At 38.0% G+C, this 26,163-nt stretch overlaps 1 protein-coding gene across 1 annotated transcript in view; it reads right to left on the bottom strand.

The window, feature by feature from the left end:
- Positions 1 to 362: 362 nt before the first annotated feature.
- Positions 363 to 26,163, bottom strand: part of RYR2 (ryanodine receptor 2) — a 755,069-nt gene continuing 729,268 nt past the window's right edge. Inside the window, exons 96-105 of the mRNA XM_055308992.1 lie at positions 25,488 to 25,530; positions 22,470 to 22,603; positions 19,528 to 19,588; positions 15,518 to 15,664; positions 13,644 to 13,778; positions 6,520 to 6,676; positions 4,936 to 5,000; positions 3,114 to 3,214; positions 2,142 to 2,193; positions 363 to 1,398 (exon numbers count right to left, since the gene is read on the bottom strand). Of these exons, the coding sequence (XP_055164967.1) occupies positions 1,303 to 1,398; positions 2,142 to 2,193; positions 3,114 to 3,214; positions 4,936 to 5,000; positions 6,520 to 6,676; positions 13,644 to 13,778; positions 15,518 to 15,664; positions 19,528 to 19,588; positions 22,470 to 22,603; positions 25,488 to 25,530 (991 nt within the window). The 3' untranslated portion in view covers positions 363 to 1,302. The remainder of the gene's footprint in view (positions 1,399 to 2,141; positions 2,194 to 3,113; positions 3,215 to 4,935; positions 5,001 to 6,519; positions 6,677 to 13,643; positions 13,779 to 15,517; positions 15,665 to 19,527; positions 19,589 to 22,469; positions 22,604 to 25,487; positions 25,531 to 26,163) is intronic.

The following is a 26,163-nucleotide window of genomic DNA, read 5'->3' as shown; positions in this document are numbered from 1 at the left end:
AGTTAAATAGTTTAATCAGAGCAGTTTTACAATTCTAAAATTAACAAGCATACTGGTAATAAAAGAGCTCCAATGTTTGCAAAATGATCTTGCTTCCATTCTGAGTCTGTCTTTTTATTTGTAAAGATAAGCATTACATTTAAAAGGACTCAAAATGGAGTGATTGATAATTATCATCCATGTTTTTTGATGCAACTGATGAAATCCCTGAATGGATATTGCTTCAGCTTTGATATTAAAAATGGCCTGACAAGAAGTCCTTAATCAGCAACTGATTGCAGGTGACCAAAAGAAAGAGAAAACCCAAAACTGTCAAGTTCATAATGTATCACATTGTTGGTAGATGACACTGGCTCCAAATATACAATTAAGCCCACGACACTTTATTACTATGAATATAATTATCATGAAAGTTCTCTCACGTTGATCAACTTGCTTCTGGAGGTTTTCTTTGTTCTTTTAAACTTGCATAATAAACATGCAATGAATTATTTCTTTTGAAAGTATATTTTTTGCAGTCTTTTTGTTTTCATACAAAGATTTCATAAAGTTGCAATGTTGCATCAGAGCATTACCAAAATAAGAGCAGGAGCACATGGGGAGGGTAAATGTGAATTTGGTGAATGTCTCTCGTCCTGAGACAGGCCACCTGTCTCTTTTTAAAAAAGGTTTGCACAAACTGCCTTTCTTACCCTCCCCCACCAGAGAAAAGAATAAAGAAAAAGAAACCACAAAACCAACCTAAGAAAGAAAAAAGATTGACATAAAATAAAGATGTTTTTTCATGCACATATCTTCTGCATAGCTCAACCCACATATAGTAAGGCACTATTTCCCTTCGTAACTGGTGTCCACGGCAATCAATTAAATGCTACAATGCTCTGTGACCATTAGAAAGTTCCTTTCAAGATGGTGAAATAAAGGGGCTGGATGAGTGTGGCTGCCACGCTTCTCTGTGACTGTCCCATAGCTCAAGGGACTTCCAGGAGTCTCACAAGGAAATTGGTCTGTTGGTGTTGTGATTGAGAGTGTCCAAAAGAGTGTTCTTTCCAGAGTTCCTATTTTGTGTATGAATTTAGATTATTCTTCAGTCTTTATTCTCAAAGAAAACACACAAGGTGGGGGGAAAAAGCACAGTCAAGTCTTCAGAAACAGAGTTCACTACTCCCAGAAAGCATATAATCCTGGCAATTCACAAATTCAGCAGGATGTTTCTAAGGGAGCAGAGAGAGAGAGAGAGAGAGAGAGAGAGACTGAGACAGAGTGAATGTGTATGTTTTGGCTTTCAGAGATGATCTGAGTTTAATTTAGCTGGTCCTCATACTGTTTCCGGAAACAGTCCCCTGCTGGGAAGAATTCCCAGCACCTTTCTTGATACATCTTCCAGACATAAGATTCCTGTAAAAGTAAAGGAGATGTATTAACGTCCTGTCTTTCCCCAGAATCTGTGCATTACCACAAAATAGAAGAAGGAGAGAAACACAAATTTGTTGCATGTATATATCAAATATCTAGGTTAACTGTGTAATTACACATAATTTACATGATTGGAAAAGCTCATATTCATTTAGAGAGTTCCTAACCATATCAGACCTCACTTCTATTAATAATCAATCTTCATCTGGGCCATAATATAATAATGATTAAAAAACCTATTTGCAGTATATGAATTTAAGAGTTCTTTTAAAGATAATACTATTATTACTTGTAGCCTTAAAATTCAAACTATTAACAACTGGAGGCAAATATCTGCAGAGGGAGAACTTCAGATACTTAAAGAGAACCTTTGACATTTCATACACGATTATTTTTAACTGACCCTAATCCTGTAGATTGAAGTTCATGTGGAATCATCTGCTAATCTGATTAAGCAGTCAGGGCCATTATACTCATCAAAACCCAAACTCAGCATGTTCAGCTAATAAAATCTTAAATTTTTTATGTGAACTTACAGTTGTACTTTTTCTATAAGGACTATCTTTGCATACTTGTCCAGGATAACAGGAATTTTTTATTAAGATAAAATGACCAATATCTGAAAGTAATTCTAGATCTTCTTGTTTAATGTACACATATTCTCACAATGTATGGATTCTCTATCACTTCTTTCAGAAGGTGGTATATGATTATTGTTTACCTACCTGTCCTGTGTGCTCTGTTTCATCCTTGTTTATGAGATACATCAGAAAAAACCTACAGATACAGAGAGATTAATCAGAAATGGGTGGAATGGAAATGTGAGCATACACAGACACTTTGTGATCTGGCTATAGGCTAACTCTTCACACTGTTGGCAGGGCAAAGAAATGGATCAAAACAGCAAGGCAAAAAAAATGCCAATGGGAATCAAAAGCTTAACCTTTTTTAAAAAAATATTTTTTCAAAGGAGCTAAACTGTGTGCACAGATCAAGTTATACCTCACCATATTTATTTACTCATGGACTAGGAATCACAGTCCCCACTTGGAAAACCAGGGATTAAGAAGTTTAAATAACTTGCCAAATGCCCTACAGCTATGAATTCCAAAGCCAGCTTTTTTTTCTTTTGCTACTCTGCATCCCTTCTGTTTGATACTAAAATTGGGTTAGAAACTAAGAATTGTATTTTACTGAACTACAGTTTGAGTTAGCCCTAAGGAATAGCCAGATTTTTATGTATTTAAAAAAAATGCAACTTTAACTGTGTTAAAATATAGTGTCTAGAGAGATAATAGTGCCTAAAGAGATCTGCAGGTCATCAGAAAAGAAAAATGGAGATCCTTCTATCTCTAGGAAGCAGCTGGAGTCTTTCCTACTTGAAATGGGAGAAACATGGTCCAGGCTCTTTTAGAGCCTGATCATGTATTCCACTTATTCTTTTCCACCTTTCCAGTTCATGTTCTAGAAGGTCTCATTCACACAAAGGGCTGCAAGTTCTTTCCTTTGTCAACCTCCTCCTGGGAACAGGAGGACCACTAGCGTGGGTCTTTCTCTCAAAGCCTGAGCACGACGGTATAAAGAAACGGAAGCCACATCTCTCTTTTGTTTCTCAAGCTTGCTTAGAAGGAGGCATTGATGGGCACAGGGTAGTGGGCACCAGAAGAGTCTGAAGAGTCCAAGACTGGTACACTCACAGGTAATTAGCCAAGTTGTGTTCCTGTAAAGTGTGGGTTTCAAAGCCATGTGGCACTGTGTCAAAGTAATCATTGCCTATCCCACAGATGAAGCATTTAGTCTAGAAGACAAAGGGAAATATTAAAATGTCAGATTTCAGAAATCAAAACAAAGGAACACACAACTCACCACTTAGGGGCAGCTTTTTTGTTTACTCAAAATTTGTATAAGGTCATGAGGCAAGGCTGAGCCAAGCACATGAATACTAATATAATTGTTGCCACAACTATATCTTGCTGGAGGCATAAAGACAGGCGTACCAGCAACAAGTACTAGATGTAGAAAGAAGTGTACGGGATAATGATGGCTGGAAAGCACTGTCTTTTCCTAATTTTCTCCAGCCCTAAGTGGGAATGCCCAAACTCAGTGATCACTCTTGTTCATGAAGTTGACGGAGATCATGTAGGCGGGATTCAGTGTGTCCTCTACTGAAAACCACAAGCTTAGTACCTACCTGAACAAAGTCTGATGACCAAGGGGAGAAAGGCACACATTACTCCCACTTGGAGAGGGCCAAATCAAATACCACACTGTGGGGCGTTCAATCCATGACTGGGAGAGGGTCTACCATGTGCCAGGCACCGTGCTAGATACAGAATTAACGGAGGAACATATACTGAGATAACTTTCTACTCTCAGGATGGGGTGCCTGTGCTTTCTGCTCCTTGCTTGCTCTCACCATACCTCTGACAGCAGTACCATCTGCAGGACTAGCACACAAAACCCAAGGAGAAGCAGGCCTTCTGTTTTATTACTAGAATTTCATATCTATCAACTCAAGTGAATTTAATAATTGTGGCCCTCATGTGGCTCCAGATACTCATCTTCCTTGCAAATTAGAAACTTTAATACCATCGAAGGCATGTTTACAATGCCTTAGATTCTAGGACCTAGACTCAAGATGATTAAGATAATTTATTAAATTCTCTCTGCCTTATTGATCAACAACTGTGGACAGCAATAGACCACAGTCAGCAATAGGTCTTTATACTTCCCGATGTCTTAACTAAATGGGCTCACACTTAACGGCTCTCCCATGAACCTGCCTCTCCTCTGTGTTACCTCTCTCAGTTACTCCAGGTGTAACTGAGCTACCATCCTTCTGGTAGCCCAACCTGGAAATCCGGGTACCCTCCCTTCTTGCTCCAAACCCTTCATCCTCTGCATCTCTGACTGTCACCCACTTCTCTCCATGCCAACTCCAAAGGACTGCTTGAATCCTTCTGGTTCCTACATCTTCAGTGGATTTCTTCAGCAGGAGCCTCATAATCTCCTGCCTAAAAAAGGTTCAGAGCCTGCTTCCCTGCCCCTGGTCTTGCCAGTGGCTAATGGACTCCCCATGTTTTAAACCATAGTTATCTTTGTAAAATGGAAACCCCATCACCCTGCTTAACACCTATTTCTGGTTTACAGCCTGTAAGGAAAACTATAAATTTCTCCAATGAGTTATTATAAAGGATTCAGTATACTAGTCTGTTTACTTATATACAATTGTCTATTTACTTATTGGTCAGTGAATCCATGATTTTGAATGGGTGGTTCTCCTGCTTCTTGAGGGGTGGACGGTGCCATGTTGGTTTGCATGCACCCAGAGCCTGCCACAGTTCCAAGCCAGCATGCCAGCCAGTCGTATGTATTGCCTGGACTAAAAACAAGCCAGGGCAGCCACACATTGCTTGTGTCCTTTTCCTACTTTCTCCTGCATTCACCATTTTTGGATAAAGACAGGAAAAGAAATGCCCACAACAATGACAAAGCTGGGTCAGACTTGGACAGACTCACCTCCATGTCTTCTTTGACTTGCTCCTGTTGGTCTCTTAGTTCTCCAAAAGCATCAATAATTAAACCTAGTGTTCAATAAAAACACACTCTAATCTTTATCAACCAGAGAAGAATTAAATTCATAGCCCTTTGGCGAATCCTCCCAAGGAAAGGGAAAAATGTATAGCCATGCTGGGAAATGCTCAGAAGGTGGTAAAAGCTATGAGCACACACCCAATTCACCTCCTGGGGTGGCAGCTTTATCTCTTTGGGAGCAGAAGTGGGTTTAAAAATGAAATGACAGCAGGAAAAACCTTTCGCATATATACCTTGGCATATACAGATGGTATGTTACCTGCTACTTCGTTCAGAGAAAGGATTGTGATTTCTGGTTGGAAAGTGCAGAGAACTCCACTAATGAGATTCTCAAGTACCAATTTGTAAGTCAAACATTGCCATATTAACTGAAGAATGTGCCTTAAATCATTCTTTTCTCAAGTTCCTGACAAAGAAATTTGCCATCATGTTATTAACTATGTCAGCCAGGAACGAACAGCACCGCGCTGTTTTTCCTCCTCTGACTTACTGGCTGCACATCTTCTTCCTAGGGTTTTATGAATTTGCTCTCTTAGAAAACACATCATTGTCACACTCAATAAAGACATAAAGGATGGACTTTAAAACCTTTCAACTTGTTCATGTACTTTACTGAGAGAAAAAAAAAAAGGACTGTTTTGTGCCTGGAGAACTTAGAAGATGATATCATGTTTATAGACTTTTAATTTAAGCCAGGATAAAAGGATGAGCAGAAAAAGATAACAAGAGTGATTTTTCTGAGGGAGAAAAACACCTAATTCCAAGAGTCCTCGGAGTAAAAAGAAGAACTAGTAGGTCAATATGCCACTCAGGTTTTAAATGAAGGGCTCTGGGTCCTGACACCCTGGGTTTGGATTTCAGTACTGATACCTCTTAACCGTGCACTTGTGGCCAAGTTACTTAGACGACTTATGGTTCTGTTTCTTCAAATGTAAATAACAGCATCATTTTCACAGGATGCATGAGGGTAAAATGAGTTAATATATGTGCCAGGCACATAGTGTAGATATCCAACGATGAAAACCTTAGGATTACTTAGGAGGCACTGACTGTGCATTAGGTACTGTGTGTGTGTGTATGTGTGTGTGTGTGTATTTATACCACTTCTTAAAAAGAAAAAAGTGAAACTTTTCAATAATACTATGGTTTAGATATTTATATAATTTTCATTTGATAGACCCAACGGGCATTAGTTACATGGGCCACCCACCCAATGTTGTAAAGTCAGTAAGTGGTAGGGCAGAAAGTCAAGCTGAGGAAAGTGCTCTTTCCACCGAGTTATGGGAAAAGAGTCCAAAGACACCTGTATGTATCTTCCCCTACACCAGGGTCCCATGCTGCTTTGATTTTCCCTCTACAGATTTCAAAGGAAGAAATCCCAAAAGGAAAAGTTCTAGTTGGCTTTTTTCAGAAAGCATTTGACATTCTTACCCTACCTTCATGTTAGTCTGGACAACCAGGTGGCTCAAATTCTAGATCCCCTTGAACTTCAGTGAGGACAATGCTTACCTTGTATTATAGCCAAGAGGATGACGATCACGAAGAAGAAGAAGGTGATGTCAAAGATGATTCGATAGATCTCATATTCATCGCCTGCTGGGTCTTCAATTTCATCACCAATACCCCCTCCAGCACGTACCCCAACATACATGTGGAACATATAGCACTGGAAGAGAGAGAAATGGTCACTTCTTGGAGGAACATGGCCTATTTTCACATTCAACAGAGCTAAGATTCTCTCTCTAGTTCCTAATCCTCACTCTGGAACTCTTTTTTGTTTCAGTATTTGTGATTGTGACACAAACTCTGGGCTCTTCTACTCTGCTGCCTTTTAAGTAAAATTCTACACTGCACACTCTGTCCAGTACCTTCTGTCCCACTTTGCAGAGAGTGAAAAATCCCTCACTAGCATCTGGCATTAGGTGATTCTACTAAGATCACATAAGGTCACATCAAAACACAAAACTATGTTTGATCACCCTGTTCATTTTTTTTTTCAGTATAACAGACATAGGAAAGAGGAAGTAAAAGATGTGTAGATTAAGCTAGAAAAAAACAGACCCAATAATATTCACCATCCACTCATCTGTCATGTATGGCATATGATGCTGAAATTTTTCTACTTGAACATGTAGAAGAAAGAAGAAAGATAAAAGAGAGAGGCAGGGAGGAAACAACAGCTCATTATTTAAAGTCTGCAGCATTAAAGAACCAATAATAAGTACAGCTCCAAGTGCCTGCAGCAGAAAAGTTTGGGCAGGATCATTTTTTGTGTGAGGTCTATCCTGTGCATCACAGGATAATTTAGAAGGATCCCTGGCCTCTACCTACTCAACACCGAGAGCACCCCATTCTGTAGATAACCAAAAATGTCCACAAACATTGCTGTCCGCTGAGGGGCAAAATCACAACAGCTGAGAGTCAGTGGCTTGAAGCATCAATGGTTTATCTTTATTCAGGATAAGCTCATACTCACCACATTGGGGCCATGCTAGTGACACTTCAGCCCCTCTCCAGTGATTGGTCACAGCTCTCAAGCAACACCTTCCACTCTATCCACACCCCTCAGATAAACTATTCCTATTCTAGATCTTGGTTTGCATATTCTTTTCATCTTGAAAAATAATTTCCCACCCTTATGCCATTTCTTTTATCCTTTTGACCTTCGATTAATAATCCTTTCTCCATGTGGCCTTCTAGACACTTTCAGACCTTCTGATTTACTCAACTGATGTCACCCATCAATGCAAAACACATTTACCCACCATCTGCCATAATGAAGAGGGGGCAAGACCTGAAACACTGACTTCACTTGGAGAGACACTAAAATCCCCTGGTTTTCTTCTACATTTCTGGCCATTCCTTTTCAGCTGCCTTGGCCACTTCTTACTCATCTCCCTATATTTTCATGATAGGGAGATGCCCCAGCATTGGGTTCTTTGACCTTTCTTCTTTTAGGACACTTGCTAGGGGAATGTTCCCCATTTCATACTTAAGTTCTCATCTCTGTGCTAATTACTCAAAAACATTTGTTTACACCTTGCATCTCTTTCTTGAATTCCAGACCTGTATCTCCAATTTACCTGTTTTTGATGCTTTATGATCTCTCTCACTCCACTAGAATTGGCATCATTACAAGAACTACTCTGGTTACTGCTCTTTTATCAGAGCCTGTACTGCTCTTTTATCAGAGCCTAAAATAATATCCAACACATGATAGGAACTTAGAAATCCCTTGTGGGATGAATGAGGAGTGAAAACACATAACTGATCAGTGTTCTTATGGAGACTTCACTGCCTCAACCCATAAACCTCAAATTCTCAGATCACCTTAAAAAGCACAAAGTGCAGGCATAGGACTGGCAGCAAGGTGATACCAAGATGCTCATAGTTCAACAGCTAATACAGTGATATATGTAGATAAAAAGTTTGCTGGGTCAGATACCTGGAATTTAATGAACAGAATAATAATAATAAAAAAAAAGATTGGATCACTCAGAAAGAATGTGTCAGTCTGGCACACAGTGAACAAAGAGTATCATAAGGCAGCTCTGCCTTCCACCCCCTACCCCAAGAACTGTTCTGGAGCTCAGGTAAGGGGTCTCTCTTACAGAGAGGCACTCTTTAGAGACAACCCAGTGAGACCAATGGTGCCTAACCTGAACTATGCATCTGGCTCTCCTAGAGGCATAAACACTGGGCATTCTTGGTACTCCCTACTGAAGTAAGCTCTGGAAGTAAAATTTTTTAAGACAGTCACTTCAAAAAATACCCGCTAGGACACTACATTAATTTCCCTGAACTGTGTGTCTAAAACAGTGCTTGAAACTCAGAACAGTAGATCTGTAGGAAATTTTATTTTCACTGTATACTCTTACATATTGTTAGAATTATTTTGACTATAAGCATTTATTTTTATTAAGAAAAGATTGGGTTGTAGGTTTCTCTCCAGGTATGTCTTCATCTGTGCTTTAATCATGGCCACAGGAGATAGATAATTATTGCAGCTGCCTACTCTTTACTTGTGAACTAACATGGGTCATCCTTTCCTGGCTTCATCATACTTAGCTTTGTTTGTAATCCCCTCTCTGGGCTGGGGACTCAATTTTGACATTCTGCCTGGCTCGGGTCTGGTACTTCTCCATATCCAGTTCTGGCCCTTTGTCTCCCCACACTCCTACTATACCCATAGTGGGCCAACAGTGTATCACTGCAACTCCCTACCGAGCTTCTAGAATGTCCCAGCTCCCAAAATCCTGCTTGCTTGACATATAGGGGACTAAGATCATCTAGCTCCTTCCTTTTGCTAAATGCTGCTAACCAAGACGTTGGATTGAGTCTTGGGTGGATTGAGATGTTGGATTGAGTCTTGGAAAAAACATGGAGTTTTCCAAAGGGAAGAGGCTGTGTTGACTTGTGGCACAAACTCTTAATGAGTTGGATGTTGGTATTCTGACTCCTACAACTGACTCTTAGGAGCCTGGTTAATGTGAGTCTGTCCTCAAGAAAATGATACACTTTTACTTTCTAGACATGCACAGCTGAAGATAAGACAATGGAATGAGGCTAAATTACTGAAGTAAATGTCTTCTATTTACTATTCTAAAAGGAGACTTTTCAGATCTGTCAGTCATCTAGCTTCTCCCAGCAATATCCCTGTCTTTATGCTCACCTTCATTCTCTGACAACTCTGATGTTGAAAAAAGGATTCCACCATATTTCAATAATAGACTTATGACCATGCTGAAGAGATAGTACAGATAGTAGTCTTACAGGTTTGATTGGTTAGTCAATAAAATGCATGGTTCACCGGTCGGATTTTGATACTGATTTTACCAACCTTAACTGTCACTACCTGGTTATCCCCAGAAATAGTAGGTAGGTGGCTGCTGTGGTAGAGTACAAAGCAGTGTGGTAAACACCTATTAACATGGGGCTGTCAGGCTTTTCATTTTTGGGTTATCATTCTGCTCCTGAAAATGGAAACATCTCTCATTCAGCTTCCTTTTCATAGAATCAGCTCAAACCTGATGGTCAGAGCTAGAGAATGGCAAGAATAATTCCAGATGACACAGATGTACTTTGTTCAGAGAATCTGAATCATGAGGAAGAAAGGTGCCTGGCACTACGAACACTGGAAATAGACCGTTGTTAATTCTCCAGATTTAATATTCTGTGGCTTCTCCCCTAGTCACTCATCTCAGTGGATTCATTCCGGGGTCAATCACTGTTTATGACAGCTTTAGAAAACTGAGGAGGAACAGTTTCTGGTGGATTGGTGTAGGGCTTTATAAGATCTTTATCCTGACTAAAAAACAAAAACAAAAAAAGTGGGAAGGAGAGAAATAGAGACAGAGACAGATTACTTGTTGGGAGAATAGTGTAAAATAAGTGATTCAGAATAGGGGTACCTGGGTGGCTCAGTTGGTTAAGCATCCAACTCTTGGTGTCGTCTCAGGTCATGATCAGGGTCCTGGGATAGAGCCAAGGGTAGGGCTCCACACTCACTGTAGGGTCTGCTTCCATCCCCACCCCTGCTCCCCCAGGTCCTCCCCCTCCCTCCTCTCCCCCTACCCCAACCTGGTGCACTCTGTTGTTTTCTAAAATAAATAAATCTTAAAAAAAAAAATAAAAGGAACAATCACCTAAGCTAGTTGCTTCCCTAGGAGTGACTTGTTATCTCAACCACTTAGAAAGGTTTTTTTTTTTTTTTTTTCCAAAACACATAGGTCTTGACACCTACCCTGTAGTTTCTAATTTGGGATCTGGGGTGGCTTCTGACTTATAGATTCACAAAGAGCTGCCCTGGTGAATCTGAGGTTGAGAACCACACCTTTTGAGATGAATGTTTCAGATATGCCAGCCAAGTCACTTTCCCTGGCTTGTAGCTATAGTCAGCTTTTGCTGGGAACTTAGGGTCATTTTTCACTTTCTTCTACATTCTTAGAGAGGAGGTTCAAATTCTCTCAGGATACTGCTGGCTTAATTAGATTCTCAGGCTCAAAACACCATGATCCTAAATAAATAAATGGAAAAATAAAAAGAAAGAGGAAGGGAGGGAGGGAGAAAGGAAGGGAGGAAAGCACTGAAAAGGAGGAGAGGAAGGGAGGGGGGAAACCAGCCAAGTGTCAATCATCACCGAGTCTGCAAAACTGCAGCTACATCGCCACCTGCTGTTAGGTATGAAACACCGGCAGGTGAACCGTGTCCCCGTGAAAACCAAAAACATTCTACATACCCTAGGAAACAACTGGAAGCAGCAAAGGCAGTGGAAGCTCAGCGTGATGCCCAGAAAATAGGGCCTGACTGAAGAAAACCTATCTCAAGCAAACAATACTCTAGACTTCACCCTGTGAAGACTAAATGCTAGAGATGTAAAGGAAGGATTCTCTTTTGAGAACTAAATGAAAGAAATTAAACCTGACCACCTCCTACTCCACCCTTCTTCTGTCTTGCTAGCTGCTTGGTTTTGCTAGCTTTTTTTTTTTTTCCAAGATTCTATTTATTCATGAGAGACAGAGAGAGAAGCAGGCTATGTCTCTGACTCTGTCTCTCTCATGAATAAATAAAATCTTTAAAATAAGTAAAAATAAAAGCAGTTCCCAGAAGAGGAGATGGAGGATCTTGAAAGTGCCTCCTTACTGATTGTAAGGTATTGCATGTTAGTGACTCTGGTGGACATTACTATCAGTGACTACTCTCTTATTGTGTAAATTAATTCTCTCTCTAATTTCTGGTCCTCTTCATTGTAGGAACCCTTGTTATCAGTTTCCTCTGTATCCTTCCAGAAACACTGTATCCATATTACAGCATATCTATTAGGTTCATTTTAAGTGTGTGTGTGTGTGTACACAATTAGGATCTTATCATAATACTGTTCAAGATCTTGCTTCCCCTCACTTAAATGCAATTTGTATGTCTTTCTATATCAACACCTGCATATTTGTCATATTTTTAAATAGCTACCTACTTTTTCATTGTATGGATTTGCCATAATTGACTTAATCGGGACTCTATTGATAAGTTAGATTATTTCCAATTTGTGATAGCAGCAAGTATCCTTGAACCCACTGGAACATATTTGTAAATAAATATCTAAATCAATACTAGCAGTGGAACTGACAAGGCAAAGGGTAGGTACAACAAAAAAATGTGACGGACATTGCAAAATTTCTCTAAAATCATTGTGTTAAATTCTCAACAAATATTCATGAAAGTGCCAGTTTTTCCATCAATTTAACAACTATGGATATTAACAAACTTTAATATTTTATAAACCTGATAGGTAAAAATAATAGTCAATTGTTTTTTGATTTACATTTCTTTAATTACACTAGCGGGTAAGCATTTTTCCAATTTATGAGCTGATGGAATTTTACCATGAGTTGTCTAGACAGAGTCTCTTCATTTTTCTATTGGCTTATTTCCTAGGGATGTGATGAGGACTTAGTAAATTAAGGACACTGGCCCTTTGTTGCAGTGTTGAATATATTTTCCTCAGTTTCTCATTTGTCTTTAAGATTTTGCTTAACAGTTTTTCTTTTTAAAGTAATTTTTTTAGGCTTCCATGCATCCTAGGTTTTATATCATACTCAGGAATACCTTTTTTCATTTAAAAATTATTATTATTTCAAAAGTCAAATGTTGTTCTTTTTTTTTTTTTGCATTGAAGTATTTGTTCCATTCAGAATTTATTTTGATTTAAAGAACTAGGATGGAAAACAGGTTTTATCAAAATTTCCTCAAAAGCACATTCAGAGTACCAATACTATTTATTGAATTCTTTGCCATTCACAATTTTAAAAGCCACTTTTGTCATATTTTTAATTTCCAAGTGTATTTCTAGACTCTTTTTCCTGTCCCTAGATTTATCATTCTCTAGTTCAAAGCCTGTCTGAAGTGTTAGTTTTTATAATATTAGTAGTTGTCTCTCACTACTCTTTTGGGATGTTTATTTTTTCTAGAGTAGTTATACTATAATTTTGTTAGTTTCTTACTTTCCCCACTAACCTCAATTATGTTGGTATTTCTATTTGGTCCTCACTGAAGAATTCATCTCTTTTCAGCTAGAGGTACATATTTTCAATCTAAGATCTCATGTAGGATAGCTTCTGATTTATCATTTTCAGAGAGGTGGGTTATAGAACAGTGATAGAGCAACCTAAAAGCTTTCTCATCCATTGATTTTAAAACCAAGACTAAAAAGATAATTTAAGCCAGAATACTAAATAAAAAAGCAAAAACTAACGGTTCTATTAAGAGATACATTTTTGGAACTTAGTGATGGTAGTTAATACCACTAACTAGCAAACAGATCACTAAGGCTTCAAAATATTCTCCAAAGAAATAATTTTACCTGCTGTCCTGGAATCTATGAACCAATAAAGTGTTTATGCAGGAAATCTGCTGATTATCAGGTTGGTGCAGCAGATATACAAAAATGGTAGAAATAGCCCTTTATGTTCCATAAAAAATAAAAAGTGTTAATATTTTTTAAAGAGCCACACAGCTTTTTTACTGTGTATGTACTTTTCTCTTCCACGTAGTTGAAGAATAAAACTAACAGAAACCATTTGGATTGAAGAAGCAGGGGAATTTTTTCATTCAAGTGAGATCGAAGCATATGAACTTACCGTTAGCATATCATCACATTTCATATCTGGTGTATCACCATCTTCACTTTTATTGTAGAATTTTCGGAAAAAATTGAATGCCACAACAGTATATAGGTATACAACAACAGCTAATAAGCCAACGGTTAATACAAGCTGGAAAGCAATGTGACATTGAACACGTATTAGAAATGCAAGACATATATAACTGGCATATTTGACATCAGTGTGGGAGGAGAGCATTCCAACAGCACATAGCTGGATTTATAGACTAGAAAATAGTAGGATTCATACCTCACTCCATACTTTTCTTACCCTCTAGTGGGGAGATTTGTTTTCCTATTCTCTTTATTGTATCAAGTTGTCAGACTATTTCGTGCAAAACTTGCCTACTTAATTGGCTAGTAAATGCATACTACAGCTGGAGATGAATAAACTCTGGTTTACTTTCATATCCAAATTGATCATAATATGTATATGTTGGCTTTTACCAAGTTGGTAAAAATATATTTCTGGTTATATCACAGAAAAATCTAAACGTGCAAAAGTACATTGTTTTTCTGTCTACTTCCTCTGATTACAATGAATCCCTATGTTCTCGACTGTGGCAGCATACATCAAATCCTTCAGAAATCACTTTATTATTATCTGGAGGAAACATGTTATCTGAATAGAGGGCTAAATTCACATCTGTAAATTGAGTACACTGCCACTGTAAATTTCTGCATGTTTTACCTGTAGGGACTATTAAGCTCTTCATATTTCTGCAAATGAAAAATTGCTAGCTCAAAAAGAAAAGGAATAATAACAACAAAATTTTAGAAGTTAATTAAAAGTAGAGCCAGATCTTTTGCATGAAAATACACAATAGATTCAGCATCTTCAGTTCTTTAAATACACTAGGAACTCAATACTATGAATGAATTAGCATAGTATACTTTTTTGCTAATGTCATGCATTCAAAAATTAAAGTGACATATAAAAGAACAATATGTTGAAATTTAGGAAACTAAAGATCATGCTAATATAACTATGAATCACATGAACTTAATGGTGGGCATGGTTCACATTTTCTGCAGGGGCTCAGATTTAAAAATATGCTGGATTATAAAATTCTGGGAAAGAAGGACTGTGTTAAGCCAAATAACTGACATACAATGTGTTACCTCCCAGTGGACACTTGATAGAGAATGAGTCAATTAATACATGCTACTATAGTAAGTTTATTAATAATGAAAGTTTTCACATTATAATTGAGCTCCATTAAAACATAGATTATCTGAACTAAACCAGTATGTAAGTACTCTAAGTAGGACCTTGACAAGTGTGAAACATTATTTTTTCTGCCCAATTTAAAAGTGGTGAAAAGAACACATAGATATCCACTTTTGAAATATTACACTAAATTAAGAACATGGCATCTCATGTTTTATTACTATTACAACTAGTGCATCAGGATGCTACAACACATTTTGGTTCCCTCTAGTACCAAATGGAGCAAATATCATATTAGGAAAAAATTAACTATTTTCTGGGGATGTTTCATATGTGCCGGGGCCTGAGCTAACACCTTTATGTCTTTATTTCATTTTCCCCAAAACTTTAAAAGGCAGGTACTTCTACTGTATTCATTTTACAAAAGAAGTAGAGATTTAAAAACATTAACTAAGTTATCCAAGGTCAGTCATACAGTGAATCAGTCAAATCAAGACTTGAAAGTAGGTTTAGGGGACTCTTCAACTAATAATCCTAATGGTTTATAAAAGAAAAAGTGCAGATCCTTCATTCACAGAAATGTTTAAAACTGTACATTGCCATTGGAGGTTAGGTTTATTTTGGTCAGCATTTTGTTTTGTTTTGTTTTTTGTAGGAGTGAAAAAAAGATTAACCTTTACCTGTTTGCCATTGTGCGTTACCGATGACAAGATGGTTCTTAGTGTTTTGAACCCCATAGCAATGTCAAGGAGATGAGCAGCAAAAAAAAAGTTGTTATAGTGTCCAAGAATGGACATAGTCATATACCAGGCCAGGTAGAGAAAAGACTAAGAAGACAAAACAAGGGGGAAGCATATCAGAAGGCAGAATGAGTCACTATTGTCAAAAGCTACTCTGATTTCATTCTATTATAATCACTTCATTTACTTTACCTTCCTAGTCTATACATTGATATCATTCTAATGAGTTATGTCGGTTTGTGTATTTCATTTTCCCTTAGTTTGTTCTGAGAGGTTCAATGTCATTCTCACTTTTCTATCAGAGAGGGTGTTCTTATGAATCTTCCCAAAGAGAAAATTTTATTGACTTAATATTTGATAGCAAGGTATCTCCACCTCAGCACTTACTGGTAGTTTACACTGGATAATATATTGTGGGGGCTGTCCTGTGCACTGTAGGATGGTTAGTAGCAACCCTAGTCTCTACCCACCAGATGCCAGCAGCACCCCCCTCCCTACCTGCGACCACCAAAGGTGTCTCAGACATTGACAAAGGTCCCTTGAGGGACAAAACTACCCCCGCTGGGAGCCCCTGCTCTACAGTCAACCAAAGAACCAACTTTCCCTCCCTCTTTTCCTTTCCTCTTTCATTTTTCATTTACTCACTAAGTCAGTGTTTGTTGAGACCTACTAGTTATAAGAGATTATATGTGGTGTCTTATTAACCAAGCATCTCACTTTACAGGAGCCAAAACAAGTCAAGGAGAAAACACAAATACCATTTAAAGTCACTAAAGGCTGTAATAAACCTAATAACACAATTGATACTATCTGTAGAAATCTTGATTACAATCAATGTAAGGGATTAACTTTACAGAGGCTATAAAATATATATACTTTTTGATGGGAGGGGAATGAATAAAGGAATAAAAGATACTGTGATCACGCTGACTTTTTGGATTAGAGTCTCTCGGGCATGAGGCACGTTTTGCCAGTGGGGTCGAGAGCTACCTATTTTGGGAAGGGCTGGAAACCTTCATTTTGACTAGAGGATATATTAAGCCTTAAAAAAGAACAAAAACAAGACAGAGGGGGCTAAAGTGGTACAGAGTTTTTATGGGCAGTTTGGGGCTGAAGTTAGAAATTAGGTTGAAAAAAAGAAAACAGTATTTGAAAACAGACTATGCAGAATGTGCTCGAGAATGACAGTTTGGTTTGAGAGTGAGTTTCTGTTTCAGAAAATCTGGAAATGTAGAGCAGGCTTGGAGTCCTCAAGGCCAAGTTAAGGGATGTGGTCACATCTTATAGGCACATGAGAGCCCCTGGGGCATCATACAGAATAATGGTATATGAAAAGCAGCATTTTATGAAAGTGTCTTGAGCACCTACCAAGTGCTGGTCACTGCCCCATATATTTTTACATACAGTTTCTCATTTTATTCTAAAAAGACCCCTGAAATAAGAAATTTTAGCTCCAAATTTACAAATGAGGAAAGTGAGCTCACTCAGTTCAAATTTCTTTCTAAAAGAAGGTGTAAGTGGCAGAGCCATTTTGTTAGGATACCACTGGCCAACCCCACAGGGGAGGTTCTGAGAGCCCTGACTAGCAGCAGAACTGGCCAGGGCAGAAGGGAGAATCACAGAAGGTTGAAAAACAATCCAATTAGGCACATAATTAAATGTATATATTGGAAGGAGAAGGAAAGGAGGAGTCGAAGCTGGTCATTTGAGTGAAGGTAACAAGAACAGAATACTGAAAGAAAGAGGAAATGGTGGATAGGGGACTGTATTTAATGGGGAGGAATGAGGAGAAGGGAAGATACATTTGTCTTGGGAAATCTGGATGGACACAGCTAGCAGGCTATTAAGAAATGCAAAGGCTGAGGAGAACGGACAAGTTTGTAGGCAAAGATGAATAAGGAGCCTAATACAGGTGATAAGCTGAGCCAAGGATACATGTATAGACTACATGGGGACTCTGCTTAGCCAGATTTAGCAAATTAAAAACACAGGCTGCTCAGTTACAGACGAACGCCACGTAAAAAATAAAGAAATAATAAAAATTAGTTCTCTATTTTAAGATTTTATTTTTTACTGAGCCACCCAGGTGCCCCTCCTTTAAAAAAAAATTTTATTTGTTTATTTGAGAGAGGGAGACAGAAGATTTTATTTTTAAGTAATCTCCACACACAATGTGGGGCTCTTGATCTTGGTGTTGTGAGTTTGAGCCCCACATTGGGCGTGGAGATTACTTAAATCTCTCTCCACTGACTGAGCCAGCCAGGCGCCCCAAGAATAATTTTCAGGCTAAGTATGTCCCATGCAATATTTAGGATATATTTATATGTAAATATAAATACATAAGTGTGTACATTTAGTTATCTGAAATTTAAATTTAACTAGGAATCTTGTATAGCATCTGGTAACTCCAGCTGTGTTTCAGACAGAAACTGTGCTCTTGAGGTCTGAAGACAATGTTGAGAGGTGACTGGTCAAACAGAAGCCATGAAACTGCAAGTGGATGAACAATATATCATAATTGTATATCAGAAAGAAGTCTGTAGAAGTCTGTCCATAATCAAATTCTCTGGAGGACAAGAAAACCGCATACCAAGATGACTATCATGCGCAATGCAGGTACTGTGTCATACAAGGAGGTTAAGGAGGATTGACCTTTTCAGGCAGAGGCTAAGATGGCGGGCCTCCTTGAATGGAAAACACCAATGCTGGAGGTGAGGTGGTTTCCCTTTTACTCAAGGGAGTTGCTTCCATTATTAGATGAGAAATTAGTTAATAAGACATTTAAAATTTAACATTTCTAAAGGATGCTTAATAAGACTTGTTTTTGAGCTCTCTAAAGAGTTCTCTAAGAGACCCAGAGTTCTGGGCCCATGGCTGGCTGGCTGGGTGCAGGAGGGAAGAGTTCTGGGTCCATGGCTGGCTGGCTGGGTGCAGGAGGGAAGAGTTCTGGGCCCACGGCTGGATGGCTAGGTGCCGTAGGGCAGAGGCAGGGGAATTTGGGGGGTGTCATAGGCCTTTAGGAGACTAGAATGAACATTTACTATAAAAGTCAGTGCTGATTAGAGTGACATTTTGACACTAAATGAGATGTCCGAGGGAGAAAACACAGAAGCAAAAATAGTGGAAGGTATAGGGCCAAGCCTTTGGGTTTGTTTGCACGTTCTCCTTTGTAGGAGGTGTGTGAGGATGGTAAGAGGATTATGAGCTGGCAGGAGGAGATGAGCTGGGGCCTGACAACAAAAATATGTAGTTTATCCACCCAGCAGAATTTCATGACTATCTCCAGCAATGTCCCATAGACAGCAAATGGGAGCATAAAAACAAATGATAGTAACAATTTTTTTAAACTGAAAATTCTAAAAGTAAAAAATGTCAAGCTATTAAGCAAGCCAGGGTAGTAAAATATGACTGACCTGACAGCTGGTGGCTTTTAGTACTAGGTATTTTTTTTTCATTTTAAGTGGACATATCCTTGGGCCCTGTGTTTAGTTCATAGGCCTCTAGGGTCTTTGAGAAAGGAAAGCTCAATCTCGAACAAAAGATACAAAAACTTAATGTATTTTATTTTTGGGAAAACTTAAATTTATCACAATTAATGTTTTTAAATTTTCTTTCATTTATTTAGAACTTTTGTTGTAATGCCTAGAAAACTTTGAAGTATGCCATTGCCCAACTAAAACCTAAATGAAAATACTCAAGTTCATATCTCAGTTTCTTTTTCTTATATAAATATACTTTCATGTTAATCTTTCAGCTGTTGAAAGAAACGGAATGAGAGATTGGCTAATTAATCATGTATTTCCCTGGGTCATTGTCAAGTAATGGTCTGTATTTAAATGAATTGATGTTTGATTAACTTTCTTAAGTAAGTGTGGATCCATCTCAGAAAACCCACAGACTTATCTAACATGAGCATGGTGTACTTTGTGGTAACGAAGTGGGCTTATTACATTGTCAGTAAAGACGACTCCCAGTTTCCACATCTGATACTTCACGTCGATAGAGTTCAGTCTGGAAAGACAAAAAAAAAAAATACATATATATATATATATATATATATATAATATATAGATAGATAGATAAGCACAGGAAGCAAAATCTCAGAGGCTTGGGAGAGCCTGCTGGGATTCTTTCCACATGATGCAACTGGAAACCATTTCAGGAAATTAGCTTCTTCCCAGGTGCCAAGGGAGGAGCTGATGGACAAGGTGTTCAGAGTTTTGTGATACCTTTTCAGAAGGATCTTGGAAAACAAAACAAAACATTGCCACCTTCGATATCTGTGATTAAGAATAGCTCTTTCTTTCCTTAAATTATACGTAAGATAAACTCACTTCATATGTGAGAACAATCCCTGGAAACAATGCCAAATTAACCAATATGTGTGCATCGAAAGTGTCCTCACTGGGCGCCTGGGTGGCTCAATCAGTTAAGCATTTGCCTTCAGCTCAGGTCATGATCCCAGGGTCCTGGGATTGAGCCGGTGTTGGGGCTCCCTACTCCTCAGGGAGTCTGCTTCTCCCTCTATTCCTCCCCCAACTTGTGCTCCCTGGTTCCTTTGTCAAATAAATAAATAAATAAATAAATAAATAAATAAATAAATAAAATCTCTAAAAAAAGAAAAAAAAAGTGCCCTCACTTTCATTATACATTGCATTCGAAAAAGGTAATTTTTACTCACACTAACAAAAACTTTCATAAATATGCACATTTATTTTATAACTATACTTAATTTGCCAATGAAAGGGGTTTTTCATCTTGTGTTTTCTTTTGTTTTCAAAACCACCCAAGAAGGGATTCACCTTTTCCCCTTGGTTCCCAAAGCACCATGTAGACTTACTTAGATTAGACTTAACTATGATTTCCCACGTTGCTTTTTAGTCGTGGGTGTGTAGGTATCTTTTTTTTATTTTTAGATATTTTTTTTTTTTTGACAGAGGACAAGCAGGGGGAGCAGCAGAGGGAGAAGCAGACTCTCTGCTGAGCGGGGAGCCCACTGCAGGACTTGATCCCACAACCCTGACATCATGACTTGAGCCAAAGGCAGATGCTTAACCGACTGAGCCAACCAAGTGTCCTGGTGTGTAAATATCTATGTATGTACATTTATGCCTTTCTACCTCATGTGAACTCCCTAGCACCAAGCACATTACATCATTCAAGGAATGTCTCTCAATAAATACAGGTTGAGTGAATAAATCTTAGCATAAATATTCATAATCTTTGCAGGTTAGATACACATATATTAAAATATGTTTTGTAATTTTTATTCATTCTTTCTAAATGTTTTAAATAGAGAAGACTACCTGTAACTTTTTCCTAATTGTGGACATTATTTACTAGATCTGTATTCTTCTAATTTTATTATCCATATTTAAAGGTATTAATGCCCAAGGGAAAAAAAACCTAAGAAAAAAATAAAGGTATTAATGCCACATTAATTTCTTGGTACTTTGCAAGGAGTCAAACTTGCAAACATTTCCTAGGTAAAACAATGGAAAATTCCACTAATATAAAATTTGTTCATAGTAAAACATTACTAAAAACAGTCTAAACTTTCCTTCTATCTTTTCAGACTTATTTTCTAGGGTCATAAATAGGACCATGGAAAGTGCATAATTCAGTAAAACTATTTGATTCTATGTTGTGTGTAAGAGATCTTAAAATGTTAGTAGAAGGCTCAACACCACTCTGACCACAGTCCTTGTTTTATGTGATATTCGACCATTAGGTTTTAGTTCTGGGGACCATCAGTGTTCTTCATCTTCTACACTGAAATCAGTCTTTAAGTACCACATGGGTTTTCTTAAAGTATCCAGGTGATATTTTGGATCTAAATTCATAGTGTCTGTCATTGTCTAAGTGATTTTAAACTGAGTTCATATTATTTTTAAAAACCATGTGGCTCTAACAACTTTTCAGATAGATAATATATGACCAATGAGATAGGTCAGCCAAAAAAATTTTTTTAATGCTAGCTAAAATATTCATCTGAGACAAAATGATAACTGCCCTACAAAGCCTCAAATGTCTGTAGTTTCAAAGTCATCATCACATCTCTAATTGACTGAGACCATAAATACAAAAATAAGAAAGGACAACATGTTTTTCAGGGAAGGTAACTGTGTTTGTTCTACAATTATTAAGTGGCTACAGTAAGAAATTGCATTTTTAAAAACACGCATGCTGTACATTTATTCCAGAATTACAGATGACCAAATTTGCAAAATCTATATGTGTATATCTGTCCACTCACACTCTGTGTGTGAGTGTGTGTGAAATTCAATCTTGGGCAAATTCAGTTCAACTAGTTCACATGTTTCTAGTTGTATCATAATACATTTTTCCATTAAAGCACAATATTAGGAGTGCTTCATTTTAAAACTTAAATTTCCAAGTAACAGCTTGAAAGCATGGTATTTCTGGCATATGAGTCTTTGCTATTTAAATAAAACACAGTAATTATAATAAAAGTCTACGAGCTTTGAATATTTCTAATCAAAGGGCTATACAGATCCCTTTTCCAAAACATAAGAAAGATTCACCTTTTATCAGGCATGAAGCATCAGAAAAGAAAGTCAGATGTTGTGCTTTTACATATGTTTGACTTTGATTTAAGTGGCTTTTAGGGATTAAAGCAAATTAAGAACACACATCTTTATTTATTTTTGTTATGTAAATAACAAGAGTCACCTTCCAAAATTAGTAGGAAAAAAAAAACCATTCCATAGCTGAAAATATCTGGAAGTATAAAAGGTCAAGACCTTAGGTACATTTTGTTTCCCACATCTCTATTCCTCAGACAGTGAAAAGAAAACAGTACACCAGCAAGTTCCGAAATTTCTTCTCCTTTCAGTCTAGAGCTATAGTATGGAGCAAATGTAACACTCACACAGCCGACAGGGAGCTGTCTTTTTTTGGCTTCTTCTTTTCCCTGGCATCGCTGAAGTCCAGAGCTGCTTTGTCCATACCAAGGAGCTCACTGATTCTGTCCCGGCCATAGAACTCTCCATATTTATCCATAACCTGGGGAACAGGCAAAAAAGCATTTGACTGGCCTCATGCATTAACCAACTCCTTGTACGCACATGTATACAAACATCTAATTATTTTCATACTCGCTACATCTTTCCTTTATGTTCAAGTTCACTTAAAATTCTTGTTTATGGCCCCTTTTCTGTGACCTACACTGCTTAAGGTCAAAGCAAACCTATGGCATTTTAAATGATACCTCTCACAGAAACAAGATTTCTTACTCAACAGGGAGGCATGCAAAAAATAAAAATAAATAAATAAATAAAATAAAATAAAATAAAATAAGATAAAATAAAATAAAATAAAAAAGAGGGAGGCATGCAGCAGGAAGAAGACAGGCCAAGTAAATAAGAAGTGGAAGAAGATGAAATGAAAGGAATTTCGACCAAATTCATACTGTGTGCCAGGGATCATGGTAGGAACCTTGATTTGCTTTCCCTCATGGGAATGTCTTAGTATATAAGTTTCTTGTTATCAGCATCCCGTTCTACAGATAAGAAGTTGTGTCTCAGAAAACAGAACATGCCCAAGGTTGTGAAGCTTGGCAAGAGATGGGGTGAGAAAGCCACCAGGCAAGGCCTGACATGTGACAAAGATCTGCATGAACCACTGTTGGCCCTGGGCATGCCACTTCTGATGGCATCTTCTTTGGGCTCTCTGTTACAAGCATTCAATGCTCCCACCATCTCCTGACTGGATCCCTGGAGCCTTGTCACCACCCCCTCGTGTCTTCAGTGCAGGCCTAGCATAGACGTCTAGGCACCATTTGAATCCCTTCTGAGCAACCCCCTCTGTGCTCTGAGCCCTCCTCCCCCCAGCCTGGCTTTGCCTGTGTGTCACGTGTTCAGACCAGGGCTTAGATCTGAGCCCAGGATGCAGAGCTCCATGACACAGCACTCTTGGCCCAATGCTTACAGACCACCAGAATCCCCCCACACAGTGAAAGCACAGGCAATGGGAAAAGGAAGGAGAGCAAAGCAGGAGAGAGGACTGGCTGCTGAGTGGAAAAGGCAGCAGGAAAGCAGGGCACAGGAGTGAATGGAAGGAAATGAGAACGTGGGGAAAGGAGGCAGGGAAGGCCAAAGTGAAAGAAGAGGGTGGATGAAGAAATACAGTAATGGAAGAAGGGATTAGCAGAGATAAAAATCAGGGGTGTGGGGGTGGGGGAGCTCAGTTGGTTAGGCTTGACTCTTGCTTTGGCTCAGGTCATGATCTCAGGGTCATGGGATTCAGTCTCCGTGCAGCTCAGTGGGGAGTGTATTTGAGATTCTCTCTCTCCCTCTGCCCCTCCCTCTACTCACTTTCTCCCTAAAATAAATGAATAATCTTAAAAAAAAAAGAAATAAAAACCAGATTTTTCTAAATGTATACAATCAAGGTAAATAAATGGACACACGAAAGAGTAGTGGTGAAGAGTCAATGAACACTGATTACAAAGGTTCAGGAAAACATTTGTTGTGTGTTATTCTCATGGCACTATAGCTGGGCTGGGATGATGTGAGTGGCTGTTCCCTCTGGACTGTGTCCTCACCTCATTCTCTGGAGAACAAATCAGGTCTCACACACACACACACACACACACACACACACACACACACACACAGTAGGAATGCCACGAATAGTCCTAGCTGCAATTACAATTTACTTATTTGAATATGCAGTTTCTTTCTGAGACACTTGTGCCTTAACGATTTAAAACTGCTTCTTCATTAAATAATTAAGAAGAGTGAAATGTTTGAATTATCTATTTAAAATTGTTTAAAAATAAGTCTTTCAGAGCTTTTGCCTAATTTGGATGTGCTCATAGGCAGCAGCGCAGTGCTACTCAAAATGCCAGGTCACACAAGAAGACAGAAAACTTGCACCAAGATAAAAAAAAACAAATACACTACTTCTCTCAACTCTTAGGAAGTCTCGTGATTAAGGAAAAAAAAAAAAAAAGGTCAATGTGTTTCATCACATTTAAATCACCAAGATTTAAATTCTTGGTATAAGTCCTCTATCTCCCCTCAGGTTGGTAACACAACACTTGTGTGGCTGCTTGTTGTGAACTGTCCTAAGTGACCCTGAATTGTGGCATCCCTACCAGGCCACAATCAGATCACTTCATTTGGTAGGTCTTTCTGCCTATTCACTCCAGATAGCGTCCACTAAGGCCAGAACCCATTATGGAACAGAGGGTGAGGTGGGTCAACCTGGCAATTAGAAAGGTTCAAAGAGTAACAGTAGGAGCTAGCATGTAATGATCATAGTATTTTATGACACCTATGTAGTGGCATGTATATTATTTCATTTGAAGATGTGATCTACGAACATTAAAATCCTGTGCAGTGGGAAGAGCAGAGATGATCCTTGACTCTCAAAATTAGAGAGCTAGCAGGTGCCACAGTGTACCACTGACTCCATATCCATGTTCTTTCTACATACTCTGAGCGGTGGACATCAGAAGAAGAAAACTTTATGAAAACAAAAAGATCTTTAAAGTTTATATGAAGTAAATAAAACTCAATCCTTTGTTGTCATGCAGGGTCTTTACTTCTGTAATGAACAGCAGGATTCACAGCTGTCTTATCAGAAACTGGCCATCAGCTATTTTAGGTAACCCCAACAGTCTCAGAGAAAATTCTCACCAAGTCCTGTTACTGTGTGGACTGAGCACTGTTTATTCACCTGAGTTGCAGGACAAGCGGATGAGTATGTTTTTTTCTTATGTGCAATTTTTGAAATTCATATTCAATTCCATTGCCACTTTGAAATGATATTGACAGATAAAGCATGCCTTAATATTTCATTGTACATATGAGCCACATCAAATTAAAATCTGACTTGTGCTCTAAGAAGAAAGAAAGAACGCATTCCTTTTGAGAAGCATTACCTTTCTTTTAACAAATTTGTCCCAATAGTTGTTGGGAAATGACCTAAAAAATATAAAGGCATAAAAGTAAAATAATACCATTTTAAAAAATTATAAATAACAATATATTGTTTAGAATATACAACAGCTTAAAATAATATGTAAATATACATTCTTCCCCTCACAAAAATCATAATGAATTTGTCTCATCCCATAATTTTTCTATGTCATAGGTAGATTAGATATTATCTAAATGTTACTCTATAATATACACATACAAAATCACAAAAAGACTATGGGCTACTATTTGAAGGGAGAAGAATATGAGCATATTTATTAAAGAGTCTTGTTAAAAAAAAGTCTTGTTATCTTCATTTACATTCAAGACATGTCAATATGTCATTTGTAACGTGTCATTTTTTGTCAATTGTGTTAAAAAATTAAAGTATGTAAAAATCTGTCATTGTTTACCATCGAAGTAAAAAAACCCTCATTCCCACCAGTTATCCTCAAGAAAACTGAACATGGCACCAAAGCATGCTTCTCACGTCTTGCCTAACACAGAGTTTACTCAAAGGGATAGACTTCATTTGACTTGGTATAAACATCCAGAGTTGATAAATAAAACATTGAGCATTTAGAGTAAACATTTATAATGCACAGATAAATCATCCCTATTTGAAAACTCAGAGCTTAT

This window comes from Nyctereutes procyonoides, unplaced genomic scaffold, assembly GCF_905146905.1.
Source record: "Nyctereutes procyonoides isolate TBG_1078 unplaced genomic scaffold, NYPRO_anot_genome, whole genome shotgun sequence".
NCBI classification, from domain to species: Eukaryota; Metazoa; Chordata; class Mammalia; order Carnivora; family Canidae; genus Nyctereutes; species Nyctereutes procyonoides.
The sequence above is the reverse complement of the archived record's forward strand: the minus strand, read 5'-3'. Positions and strand labels throughout refer to the sequence as shown.